At 40.4% G+C, this 13860-nt stretch overlaps 1 protein-coding gene across 7 annotated transcripts in view; it reads left to right on the forward strand.

Annotated features, from left to right (window-relative positions):
- The window catches only part of usp34 (ubiquitin specific peptidase 34), a 161262-nt gene that overhangs the window by 123426 nt on the left and 23976 nt on the right, over window positions 1–13860 (forward strand). For all 7 annotated transcript variants that reach the window (XM_061984359.1, XM_061984364.1, XM_061984361.1 and 4 more), the window contains exons 53-57: window positions 1788–1863; window positions 4633–4680; window positions 8924–8989; window positions 9060–9140; window positions 9206–9291. In XM_061984359.1, the coding sequence (XP_061840343.1) occupies window positions 1788–1863; window positions 4633–4680; window positions 8924–8989; window positions 9060–9140; window positions 9206–9291 (357 nt within the window). The remainder of the gene's footprint in view (window positions 1–1787; window positions 1864–4632; window positions 4681–8923; window positions 8990–9059; window positions 9141–9205; window positions 9292–13860) is intronic.

A 13860-nucleotide genomic window follows, 5' to 3' on the forward strand; every position in this document is an offset into this window, starting at 1 on the left:
TGTGTATTATATGTATCGTATGTGTGTCATGTGTATTATATGTATCGTATGTGTGTCATGTGTATTATATGTATCGCATGTGTGTCATGTGTATTATATGTATCGTATGTGTGTCGTGTATTATATGTATCGCATGTGTGTCGTGTATTATATGTATTGCATGTGTGTCATGTGTATTATATGTATCGTATGTGTGTCATGTGTATTATATGTATCGCATGTGTGTCATATGTGTCGTGTATTATATGTATCATATGTGTGTCATGTGTATTATATGTATCGTATGTGTGTCATATGTGTCGTGTATTATATGTATCGTATGTGTGTCATGTGTATTATATGTATCGTATGTGTGTCATGTGTATTATATGTATTGCATGTGTGTCATGTGTATTATATATATCGTATGTGTGTCATGTGTATTATATGTATCGCATGTGTGTCATATGTGTCGTGTATTATATGTATCATATGTGTGTCATGTGTATTATATGTATCGTATGTGTGTCATATGTGTCGTGTATTATATGTATCGTATGTGTGTCATATGTGTCGTGTATTATATGTATCATATGTGTGTCATATGTGTCGTGTATTATATGTATCGTATGTGTGTCATATGTGTCGTGTATTATATGTATCATATGTGTGTCATATGTGTCGTGTATTATAGGTATCATATGTGTCGTGTATTATATGTATCGTATGTGTGTCATGTGTATTATGTGTATCGTATGTGTGTCATATGTGTCGTGTATTATATGTATCGTATGTGTGTCATGTGTATTATATGTATCGTATGTGTGTCATGTGTATTATATGTATCGTATGTGTGTCGTGTATTATATGTATCGCATGTGTGTCGTGTATTATATGTATTGCATGTGTGTCATGTGTATTATATGTATCGCATGTGTGTCATGTGTATTATATGTATCGCATGTGTGTCATGTGTATTATATGTATCGCATGTGTGTCATGTGTATTATATGTATCGCATGTGTGTCATGTGTATTATATGTATCATATGTGTGTCATGTGTCATACGTATAATGTGTGTTGTATGTGTCATTTATTGTATTTCAGGTGTGTCATATGTAGCGTATGGGTCATGTATTGTGTGTCATGTGTATCGCGTGTGTGTCGTATGTGTCATGTCATGTATCATATGTATCAGGTGTGTCAAACGTATTGTGTGTGTCATAGGTATCGTATGCGTTTATCATATGTGTATCATATGTGTCCTATGTATCAAGGGAGTCATATGTCAGGTTAGTCATGTATCGTATGTATCAGGCGTGTCATTTGTATCAAGTTTGGCATGTATTGTGTGTGTCATATGTATCATGTGTGTCATACATTGTCATGTGTCATTTATTGTACGTCATCGTGTCATATGTATCATGTGTCATATGCATTGTGTCAAGTGTGTCATATGTATTGTCACGTGTCATGTATTGTATGTCACGTGTCATATGCATTGTGTGTCGTATGTATTGTCATGTATCATGTGTGTCATATGTATCGTATGTGTCAGGTTTGTCATATTTCTCACGTGTGTATTATGTGTCATGTCAGGTGTCATGTCTCACGTGTGTATTATGTATCACATCAGGTGTGTTATATGCATCACGTGTGTCATATGCATCTTGTCATGTATCGTATGTGAGGTGTGTTATAGGTATCGTGTTTGTAACAAGTGTCATGTGTATCCTGTGTCATCTATCATGTTTATCATGTGTGTATCGTGTGTGTCATGTGTATGATGTGTGCTTGTTGTGCTCTAGTTTCATGTGGCAGCTCTGCAGCAGCATTCCCAGCAGTCTGCCTGACCCCAAAGCCATCTCCCTCATGACTGCCAAGGTAAGTCAACTCTACACTCTATTGATCTATACTCTGGAGCTACATGTACGTAGGTACTGTTGCGTTTTGGACCAGTTGTTCCTCCCAGGGAATTCAAGTCACAAGTCGCTCCCAAGCTCTTTCCGACACTTAAAGCTGAGTTGAAAAACCACCAGAGACAGAATAGGTATTTTGTTGTGTATTCTCAAAGCTTTGCCAATATACATTGATTGAGACCAGTCCAACCCTAGAACATTCTATCGCGCCTCCCAAAATGGTCTGTCTTCCCGATCCCACCGCCCTCTCTCTCGTCCCATCTCTGTAGACAAAACAAATGCTAGTCAAAACACATTCCAAAGAACTCAAGGTTAACACACACAGTATACTTGCTGACAGAGCATCAAGAGAAGAAATGGAAAACACGAGCTGTTTTCAAATATGACAAAGAAATGGAAGAAGTACAACTTAAATTCAGATATATGTAAATATCTGCCTCCGACAGTACATACCAGTGTAGAAGTAGATGCATACCAGTGTAGATACATACCAGTGTAGAAGTAGATACATACCAGTGTAGATACATACCAGTGTAGATACATACCAGTGTAGAAGTAGATACATACCAGTGTAGATACATACCAGTGTAGATACATACCAGTGTAGAAGTAGATGCATACCAGTGTAGATACATACCAGTGTAGAAGTAGATACATACCAGTGTAGATACATACCAGTGTAGATACATACCAGTGTAGAAGTAGATGCATACCAGTGTAGATACATACCAGTGTAGAAGTAGATGCATACCAGTGTAGATACATACCAGTGTAGAAGTAGATACATACCAGTGTAGATACATACCAGTGTAGATATAGATACATACCAGTGTAGAAGTAGATACATACCAGTGTAGATACATACCAGTGTAGATACATACCAGTGTAGAAGAAGATGCATACCAGTGTAGATACATACCAGTGTAGATACATACCAGTGTAGAAGTAGATGCATACCAGCGTAGATACATACTAGTGTAGAAGTAGATACATACCAGTGTACATACTGTTGCGTTTTGGACCAGTTGTTCCTCCCAGGGAATTCAAGTCACAATTCGCTCCCAAGTTCTTTCCGACACTTAAAGCTGAGTTGAAAAACCACCAGAGACATAATAGGTATTTTGTAATATATTTGCAAAGCTTTGCATATATACATTGAGACCAGTCCAGCATAGAACATTCAATCGCGCCGCCAAGATGGTCTGCCCCCCCCGACAAAACCCTCTCCCCTTTTAAGTCCCTGGCAGTCATGTCTCTCCAGCCAAAACACATGCTTATTATCGCTCTCTCTAACATTCCTCACTTCAAGGTTAAGCACACAGTTTTGCAGACAACCAAAAGACCACATTTGGAAGAAAAACACTAGCAGTTTTGTAATATGATTATGAAATAAAAAGAAGTAACACTTAAATTCGGATATATGTAAATATCTGCCTCCGACAATACATACCAGTGTAGATACATACCAGTGTAGATACATACCAGTGTAGAAGTAGATACATACCAGTGTACATACTGTTGCGTTTTGGACCAGTTGTTCCTCCCAGGGAATTCAAGTCACAAGTCGCTCCCAAGCTCTTTATGACACTTAAAGCTGAGTTGAAAAACCACCAGAGACAGAATAGGTATTTTGTAATATATTTGCAAAGCTTTGCATATATACATTGAGACCAGTCCAGCATAGAACATTCAATCGCGCCGCCAAGATGGTCTGCCCCCCCCCGACAAAACCCTCTCCCCTTTTAAGTCCCTGGCAGTCATGTCTCTCCAGCCAAAACACATGCCCATTATCTCTCTCTCTAACATTCCTCACTCAAGGTTAAGCACACAGTTTTGCAGACAACCAAAAGACCACATTTGGAAGAAAAACACTAGCTGTTTTGTAATATGATTATGAAATAAAAAGAAGTAACACTTAAATTCGGATATATGTAAATATCTGCCTCCGACAATACATACCAGTGTAGATACATACCAGTGTAGATACATACCAGTGTAGAAGTAGATACATACCAGTGTACATACTGTTGCGTTTTGGACCAGTTGTTCCTCCCAGGGAATTCAAGTCACAAGTCGCTCCTAAGCTCTTTACGACACTTAAAGCTGAGTTGAAAAACCACCAGAGACAGAATAGGTATTTTGTAATATATTTGCAAAGCTTTGCATATATACATTGAGACCAGTCCAGCATAGAACATTCAATCGCGCCGCCAAGATGGTCTGCCCCCCCCGACAAAACCCTCTCCCCTTTTAAGTCCCTGGCAGTCATGTCTCTCCAGCCAAAACACATGCCCATTATCTCTCTCTCTAACATTCCTCACTTCAAGGTTAAGCACACAGTTTTGCAGACAACCAAAAGACCACATTTGGAAGAAAAACACTAGCTGTTTTGTAATATGATTATGAAATAAAAAGAAGTAACACTTAAATTCGGATATATGTAAATATCTGCCTCCGACAATACATACCAGTGTAGATACATACGAGTGCAGGCGCGGATGGGTAGGAGTGCGGGCGCGGATGGGTGCAAGAAAGAAAGAAAAATAGGTTGGCAAGTGAGAACAAGGAATTTGGTTCACTGGGAGCCTTTCCTGAACAGGAAGCAGCCTTCGGTACCCATCCCTAATAGCCATAGAAAGTGTGAGGTAGACAGAAATCTACTCAGCAGCAGATGGACGACTTGTTGTCATCTACTTCTCTAATGTCTTCACCTCACTTTGCTTTTATTTTGCAGCTCAGCACCTCCTTTGTGCTGGAAACCTTCATTCACTCCAAGGAGAAGGTAAGTTGACACCTGCACTGCACAAGTACCCTCAGCAAAAAAACTCCACAGTGACGCACCTCACCTGCAGTGAGCGAACTCGTCCAAAAGATGGCGCCAAAGCACAAATCATAAAACACCATTTCAGTGTCTTTGCGCGGTGCCGATCCGTGGATCGATTGGTACCGGGCCGCACAAGAAATACAATTAAAGGGGAACATTATCACCAGACCTATGTAAGCGTCAATATATACCTTGATGTTGCAGAAAAAAAGACCATATATTTTTTTAACCGATTTCCGAACTCTAAATGGGTGAATTTTGGCGAATTAAACGCCTTTCTATTATTGACGTGACGTCACATCGGGAAGCAATCCGCCATTTTCTCAAACACCGAGTCAAATCGGCTCTGTTATTTTCCGTTTTTTTCGACTGTTTTCCGTACCTTGGAGACATCATGCCTCGTCGGTGTGTTGTCGGAGGGTGTAACAACACCAACAGGGACGGATTCAAGTTGCACCAGTGGCCCAAAGATGCCAAAGTGGCAAGAAATTGGACGTTTGTTCCGCACACTTTACCGACGAAAGCTATGCTACGACAGAGATGGCAAGAATGTGTGGATATCCTGCGACACTCAAAGCAGATGCATTCCCAACCATAAAGTCAAAGAAATTTGCCGCCAGACCCCCATTGAATCTGCCGGAGTGTGTGAGCAATTCAGGGACAAAGGACCTCAATAGCACGGCAAGCAATGGCGGCAGTTTGTTCCCGCAGACGAGCGAGCTAAACCCCCTAGCTTCCCTGGCCTGCTGACATCAACTCCAAAACTGGACAGATCAGCTTTCAGGAAAAGAGAGCGGATGAGGGTATGTCTACAGAATATATTAATTGATGAAAATTGGGCTGTCTGCACTCTCAAAGTGCATGTTTTTGCCAAATGTATTTCATATGCTGTAAACCTAGTTCATAGTTGTTAGTTTCCTTTAATGCCAAACAAACACATACCAATCGTTGGTTAGAAGGCGATCGCCGAATTTGTCCTCCCTTTCTCCCGTGTCGCTGGCTGTCGTGTCGTTTTCGTCGGTTTCGCTTGCATACGGTTAAAATAGCTTCAGTTTCTTCTTCAATTTTGTTTTCGCTACCTGCCTCCACACTACAACCATCCGTTTCAACACATGCGTAATCTGTTGAATCGCTTAAGCCGCTGAAATCCGAGTCTGAATCCGAGCTAATGTCGCTATAGCTTGCTGTTCTTTCCGCCATGTTTGTTTGTGTTGGCTTCACTATGTGACGTCACAGGAAAATGGACGGGTGTTTATAACGATGGTTAAAATCAGGCACTTTGAAGCTTTTTTGTAGGGATATTGCGTAATGGGTAAAATTTTGAAAAAATCTTCGAAAAATATAATAAGCCACTGGGAACTGATTTTTAATGGTTTTAACCATTCTGAAATTGTGATAATGTTCCCCTTTAAAACATTATTTTTTTTTATTTATTAAATCAACATAAAAAACACAAGATACATTTGCAATTAGTGCACCAACCTAAAAAACCTCCCTCCCCCATTTACACTCATTCACACAAAAGAGTTGTTTCTTTCTGTTATTAATATTTATGGTTCCTACATTATACATCAATATATATCAATACAGTCTGTAAGCACACATGATTGTATTTTTTTATGACAAAAATAAAAATCACTAAGAGCGGCCCATTCTTTCACAAATGTTTGTAGAAACAGTCTCCATGCCTAAGTGCTTGATTTTATACACCGGGCCTAGTGATTAGAACACCTGATTCTCATCATTTGGATGGGTGTCCAAATACTGTTGGCAATATAGTGTGTGTATGTGTACCGTATTTTCCGCACTATAAGGCGCACCGGATTATTAGCCGCACCTTCAATGAATGGCATATTTCATAACTTTGTCCACCAATAAGCCGCCCCGGACTATAAGCCGCGCCTACGCTGCGCTAAAGGGAATGTCAAAAAAACAGTCAGATAGGTCAGTCAAACTTTAATAATATATTAAAAACCAGCGTTCTAACAACTCTGTTCACTCCCAAAATGTACGCAAATGTGCAATCACAAACATAGTAAAATTCAAAATAGTGCAGAGCAATAGCAACATAATGTTGCTCGAACGTTAATGTCACAACACACAAAATAAACATAGCGCTCACTTTCTGAAGTTATTCTTCATTCGTAAATCCTTCGTCTTCGGTGTCCGAAGTGAAAAGTTGGGCAAATTTACGATCCACTGGCAGATGTTGGCGTCGTCTGGCGCTGCCTCCTCGTCTTAGTGAAGGTGTGTTCGCCTTCTGTCATCCATTGTTCCCACGCAGTTAGCAGTCTAGCTTCGAATGCCCTGTTGACACCAATATCTAGCGGCTGGAGGTCTTTTGTCAATCCACCCGGAATGACGGCGAGTATTGAATTAAGCGCGTAAGCGTGTCTCTCAATGTGCTGTTATGAGCTAGCAAATATAACAACTACACTACCCAGCATGCAACGATAGTTACGAGCATGCGCGGTAGCCCTGAGAAGCGTTGTATGCTGGCAGTTAGAATGTGGTTATGAGCACGCTGTGAGTAAACGTTGAGAACTCAGTTAACACGCCTCGTCTGCATTATTTATAATTAGACAGACAACACACTTAATAGGAGCCATTTTGGGGTCTTTACATAAACACACAAATGGAAATGAAACATCACATATCCCAGCATGCACCGCGCGCTTCTTCTACGGGGAAAAAAGATGGCGGCTGTTTACCGTAGTTGCGAGACCTAAACTTTATGAAAATGAATCTTAATATTTATCCATATATAAAGCGCACCGGGTTATAAGGCGCACTGTCAGCTTTTGAGAAAATTTGTGGTTTTTAGGTGCGCCTTATAGTGCGGAAAATACGGTATATGTATATATATATATCAGTGACGTGCGGTGAGGTTGATGGCTGGTGAGGCACTGACTTCATCACAGTCAGATTTACAAACATATGAACCCTAAAGAGTATCTTATTCACCATTTGATTGGCAGCAGTTAACGGGTTATGTTTAAAAGCTCATACCAGCATTCGTCCCTGCTTGGCACTCAGCATCAAGGGTTGGAATTGGGGGTTAAATCACCAAAAATGATTCCCGGGCGCGGCGCCGCTGCTGCCCACTGCTCCCCTCACCTCCCAAGGGGATGGGTCAAATGCAGAGAACAAATTTCACCACACCTAGTGTGTGTGTGACAATCATTGCTACTTTAACTTAACTTTAACTTTACACACAAACTGTAGCACACAAAAAAGCACATTTAATTAAAAAAAACGTTATTGTGGTCTTACCTTTACTTATAAGTGCGGGAACAGTGGTGTTCGTGTTGGAGGAGTTGTGAATGAATGAAATATGAAATCCGTGCTGCAGTCTGCAGGTGTACCTAATGTTGTGTCCCTGCAGTCGTTCACGGCTCCTCCGGCGCGAGCATAGTTGTTTTTGCACTTTTTGGCTTCTTGTTAAGTGACTTTTTTTTGGGTGGATTCGGTTTTGCACGTGGAGGGTTTGGGTGTGGGCTTCGGTTGGTGTGGCGCTCCCGTTGGGGGGTGCATTCTGCGGCGGGGGGTGCATTAACCTGCACCAGGAGGCGGGATTACTGCGTGCCTCACCCAGTGCGTCTTCGCAGCAGTTTTATGATCGCTCAGCACAAGAAATACGTTACACACATACAGTTGTTGACAAAATACACTGTACATTATATACCTCAGCTAATAAATGTATAATATAATTCATATAGCAATACGGTCTCACTGCACAGCAGGCCAGCAGTTAGCCGAGTCCGTTCATGTTGAGGCACTGAGTGACGTGCCTCAACTGGCTGCTGATCACCGCACCGTCTCTTCTCAGTATTTGAACGGCAAATGTGAAAATTCAGCGATTTTAAATAAAAATAATCTAAAACTGGTGAAGTTAAATGGAAAATAACTTTACAGTATAATCACTGAATACATTTAACAATTTATTTAATTTTTTTTCTTTTTACATTTTTTTCTTTCAATGACCGTACGTCACTGATATGTATATATCTCCAATCATTACTTGAATTTGTTTTCACACAAAAAAACTCATTTTTAAGGTGTTGGCTTTTATTTTGCTGTGGTGTTGCACCATGATCAGTTCCAGACTGTGTGTACTGTACTAGTACTGTTACTCAGTATTACAGATGGCTGATTGAGTGTAAAGTACTTCTCGTTAAATCAAGCCTTGTTGTGTGATCAGCCCACCATGTTGCAGTGGATAGAACTTCTCACCAAACAGTTCAACAACAGCCAGGCGGCTTGCGAGGTGACTGCAACACACACACACACACACACATTGTTGTGTACACTTGTATTCATGTCTGCTCTCCTCCCAGTGGTTTTTGGATCGGATGGCAGATGACAACTGGTGGCCCATGCAGATCCTCATCAAGTGTCCCAACCAGATTGTCAGACAGGTACTTTGTTCTTGTTCTCGTCCCCCTGGACCCGCCCGCTCACATCCTCCGCCTCCTTCTCCCAGATGTTCCAGAGGTTGTGTATCCACGTCATCCAGAGGCTGCGGCCGGTTCACGCTCACCTCTACCTGCAGCCCGGCATGGAGGACGGGTACTTCTCTCCCTGACTCTCACACATCATACACAGCTGAAGCTCCATTTACCAATTCAATGGGCTTTGTAAATAGAAAAGTTTGTAAGGTGAAGCAAATTTCTCCTTAAACAATGTAAATATGAATAATTGGGTCCTGCCTGGGCAAAAGGATGGTACACTTTGAAAATAATGTCAGATTCAAACACCGATGACATCTATTAAACAGACAAGAAGCAAGGAATTAAACAGACAGGATTCAATTTGGCTCAATGAGGAGAAACGTGTAGACCTGTACCTTTGTACAGTGTCGTCCCTAACCCTGACGACAGGATTGTACGCCTCTTTTATTTGGACTTTCCCTGATTACATGGCAACAGCTGTTTCTAAGGGGAGAGGGGGTCGTAAACAGCTGTTGCCCTCGGTCACAAAACAGTTCAAAGAAAAGATGCCTGGAGCTTGCGTCAGGTCCTGCTTCCTCTCCGCTTTGTAGATCTCGGGTCAAGACAAAATCTTCCTGTGGATTATCTAAAAATAAATATATTTATTAATTTTTTTTAAAAACAACTAAATAAATTTTTACTATATTTTGCTAAAAACATCAAAATTAATTGTATTTTAATTTGTATTTTTTCCCGACTCCTTATTACATCCAGCCATAGAATTATACATTAAAATAAACATATTGGAAATAATTTTAAGTGATCATAATAATAATTCATTTAAAATGACCATATTTAATTATTAAAATAATTGCTTGTATATCAACAACTTTAGCATTTTATTCATTACATTTTGAAGCTCTCAGAAGCCAAGTTATGTTATATTAAGATTTATTTATGCAAGTTTGAAGTATCAATTATCCAAACACAGTTTTGTTTGCATATTTTCAGGATGTAGATGTGTATTTATATATATATATATATATATATATATATATATATATATATATATATATATATATATATATATATATGTATGTATGTATGTATGTATGTATAAAATACTTGACTTGGTGAATTCTAGCTGTCAATATACTCCTCCCCTCTTAACCAATATACCCCCCCCCCGAAATCGGAGGTCTCAAGGTTGGCTTGTAACAGGATTGTACGCCTCTTTTATTTGGACTTTCCCTGATTACATGGCAACAGCTGTTTCTAAGGGGAGAGGGGGTCGTAAACAGCTGTTGCCCTCGGTCACAAAACAGTTCAAAGAAAAGATGCCTGGAGCTTGCGTCAGATCCTGCTTCCTCTCCGCTTTGTAGATCTCGGGTCAAGACAAAATCTTCCTGTGGATTACAATAGATCAAAGAAACCAACACATCATGTCGCTTCCCATCGTACACAGTGGAGTTTTACAAGCCGTTTGATTGGTAAATTCAAAGATAGCTTTTGTCTTGTCTGTGAACTCAATGTAACACAGAAGTTGTGTGATGACTTCTATACAATTATTCTGACATAATATATACCAGGGGTGGCCATTATTGGATGGCAGAGGGTGTGTCAGTCGATCGCCAAACAGGCATTAAATAAATAGACCTAAAAACTAGCGATCATCAATCTTCACCAAGACGTCACTTTGGTCACTTGATTGACATTCACGGCACCCGAGGGTCTTGTGAGATGACGCTGGCTGCTGCCAGATCATTATTAAGAAAAAATGACCGACTGCACAGGTCCTGTCTTCACAATAAAAGCGCTAACAAAATAAGAGTCTCAGAAAACTGGCACACACAAGCTAGCAAGCTATGGAGTTTGCCGCCAATGTATTTCTTGTAAAGTGTATAAAAAGGAGTATGGAAGCTGGACAAATAAGATGGCAAAAACCAACCACTTTCATGTGGTATTGGACAGAAAGGAGGACTTTTTTTCTCCTCCATTTGAAAATGTGGACGTTATCATCACGACTGTCTGATTCCAATCAATGCAAGTCATCAGAATCATACCAACTTATATTCTTGTCTTCATGAAAGAAAGGAATCTAAATGTGTTAAACATGTTTGTATTATCATTAAATACCTTTTAACTTGTTAACAAAAACCTCTCTTTCATGAATAAATAAATATAAATGATATATGAGAATTGGCCCTAGTGAGTGAGTGTGAATGTTGTTTATCTGTGTTGGCCCTGTGATAAGGTGGCGACTTGTCCAGGGTGTACCCCGCCTACCGCCCCAATGCAGCTGAGATAGGCTCCAGCACCTCCCACGACCCCAAAAGGGACAAGTGGTAGAAAATGAATGGATATATTGGAATGAGGTAGATCTCCTCCACTTGGTCAATGGAAAAGTAGCTCGCCTGCAGAAAAAGTGTGCGCACCCCTGATATACAGTACCGTATTTTCCGCACCATAAGGCGCCCTGGGTTAAAAGCCGCGCCTTCAATGAACGGCATATTTCAAAACTTTGTCCACCTATAAGCCGCCCGGTGTTGTAAGCCGCATCTAACTGCGCTAAAGGAATGTCAAAAAAAACAGTCAGATAGGTCAGTCAAACTTTAATAATATATTAAAAACCAGCGTTCTAACAACTCTGTTCACTCCCAAAATGTACGCAAATGTGCAATCACAAACATACGTATATCAACATGGACAGAGCTGCGTGAAAAAAGCCACCCGGCCTCTTCGCGTAAACTTTAACTTACCTTAACCACTCGCTCATCTTTTCTTCATCCATCCCTTCGAGTTAGCTTTTATGATGACGCCGGCTGGAAAGGTCTCTTTTGGCAAGGTCTTCCTTTTGAATATCACCATGGGTGGAAGTTTCATTAGCATGGCAAGCTAGAACCACAGTGAAGGATGACTTCTCATTCCCTGTGGTGCGAATATTCACCGTACGTGCTCCCGTTCCACAGTGCGGTTCACAGGAATATCAGTTGCTGTGAAATACGGTAGTAATCCGTGTGCGGATGGAGAGATTGCGTCTTTTCATGAACCGGATCCTTGTCGCTTTGTAGGAGCCATTTTGTGGTCTTTACAGATGTAAACACACAAAGGAAATGAAACGTACGGTGATATCCGCGCGCTTTTTCTTCTTCTACGCGGGCGGGTGGTTGCTTACAGTAGAAGAAGAAGCGCTTCCTGTTCTATGGGGGCGGGTGCTTACCTTGGCGGTTGCTTGCGTAGAAGAAGAAGCGCTTCCTGTTCTACCGGGAAAAAAGATGGCGGCTGTTTACCGAAGTTGCGAGATCGAAACTTTATGAAAATGAATCTTAATATTTATCCATATATAAAGCGCACCGGGTTAAAAGCCACACTGTCAGCTTTTGAGTAAATTTGTGGTTTTTTAGGTGCGGCTAATAGTGCGGAAAATACGGTATACAAAATAAAGTACTGTATATCAAACATAACACAGTGATGGATCAATTGTCTCTTTATCAACAAGCCAAAACAGCAACAGCAAGTTCAACTGCTCTGCCAACACTTGCACAAACACAGAAATTCCTTTCGTGCCCTCAAAAACGATCAGAAATCACAAAAATCCTTATGTTTAACAACCAAAAGTCAAATCCACTTACCATATTTTCCGGACCATAGGGCGCACCGGAATATAAGGCGCACTGCCGATGAGTGGGTCTATTTTCATACAAAAGGCGCACCGTATTGTAAGGCACATTAAAGGAGTCATATTATTATGATTTTCTTCTAAACGTAAAAGACTTCCTTGTGGTCTACATAACATGTAATGGTGGTTCTTTGCTCAAAATGTTGCATGGATGATGTTTTACACATCTTCAACTCACTTTCTGACAGCCTCTTTAGGATGCACCATTTTGTCTTATTTACGCGGCTCACCTTCGACAGCGTCTTCTCCCCCGTCATCTTTGTTGTAGCGGTGTAGCGTGCAAGGACGGGAGTGGAAGAAGTGTCAAAAGATGGAGCTAACTGTTTTAACCTTCCTCTTTTGTTAGCTTTCTGTTACCATCTCTTATGTTAACGGGTCGGTTTTGAGCCATGTCTTAAATCAGCTGTCAAATACACTAAAAACTATTATCTATCATCCAATTTGTTTCTCATCTCTTGGTTACCTTGTTAGGCTTCCTTATCCATGAAAATATTGGTTTTAATATTTTTGGTGTGGGCCATTGGGCCTTTTGTTTTGTCAGTATACCCCTCGATTTCAATTTAAATAATGGTCAAATGAACCTCAAGAGAATCGTATAAATAAATAAAAGGTTGTTGTGTTACCTGACTATTATTGAGGGTTATTAGAACACATCTCTTGAATACATTTGTTTAATTTATTTTTTCATTTTAATAATTTTAACTATAGTAACATCTATGGTGTTACGGGCCAATTTCGACCCATGTATATTTACTTCAAGAAAAAGGCTAAAAATTATTTTTTTCAGCTACAGAACTTTAATACAAACACAAAATGAAAGGCAGAACAAGTCATAACACAAAATATAGATTTGCAAGGTCAAACAACCAATCAAGCAAATCAAGTTAAGTTCAAGTTCAAGTTAAAGTAGCAATGATTGTCACACACACACACAAGGTGTGGCAAAATTATTCTCTGCATTTGACCCATCACTCTTGATCACCGCCTGGGAGGTGGGGGGGGAGCAGTGAGCAGCAGCGGTGGCCGCGC

This window comes from Nerophis lumbriciformis, linkage group LG25, assembly GCF_033978685.3.
Source record: "Nerophis lumbriciformis linkage group LG25, RoL_Nlum_v2.1, whole genome shotgun sequence".
NCBI lineage: Eukaryota > Metazoa > Chordata > Actinopteri > Syngnathiformes > Syngnathidae > Nerophis > Nerophis lumbriciformis.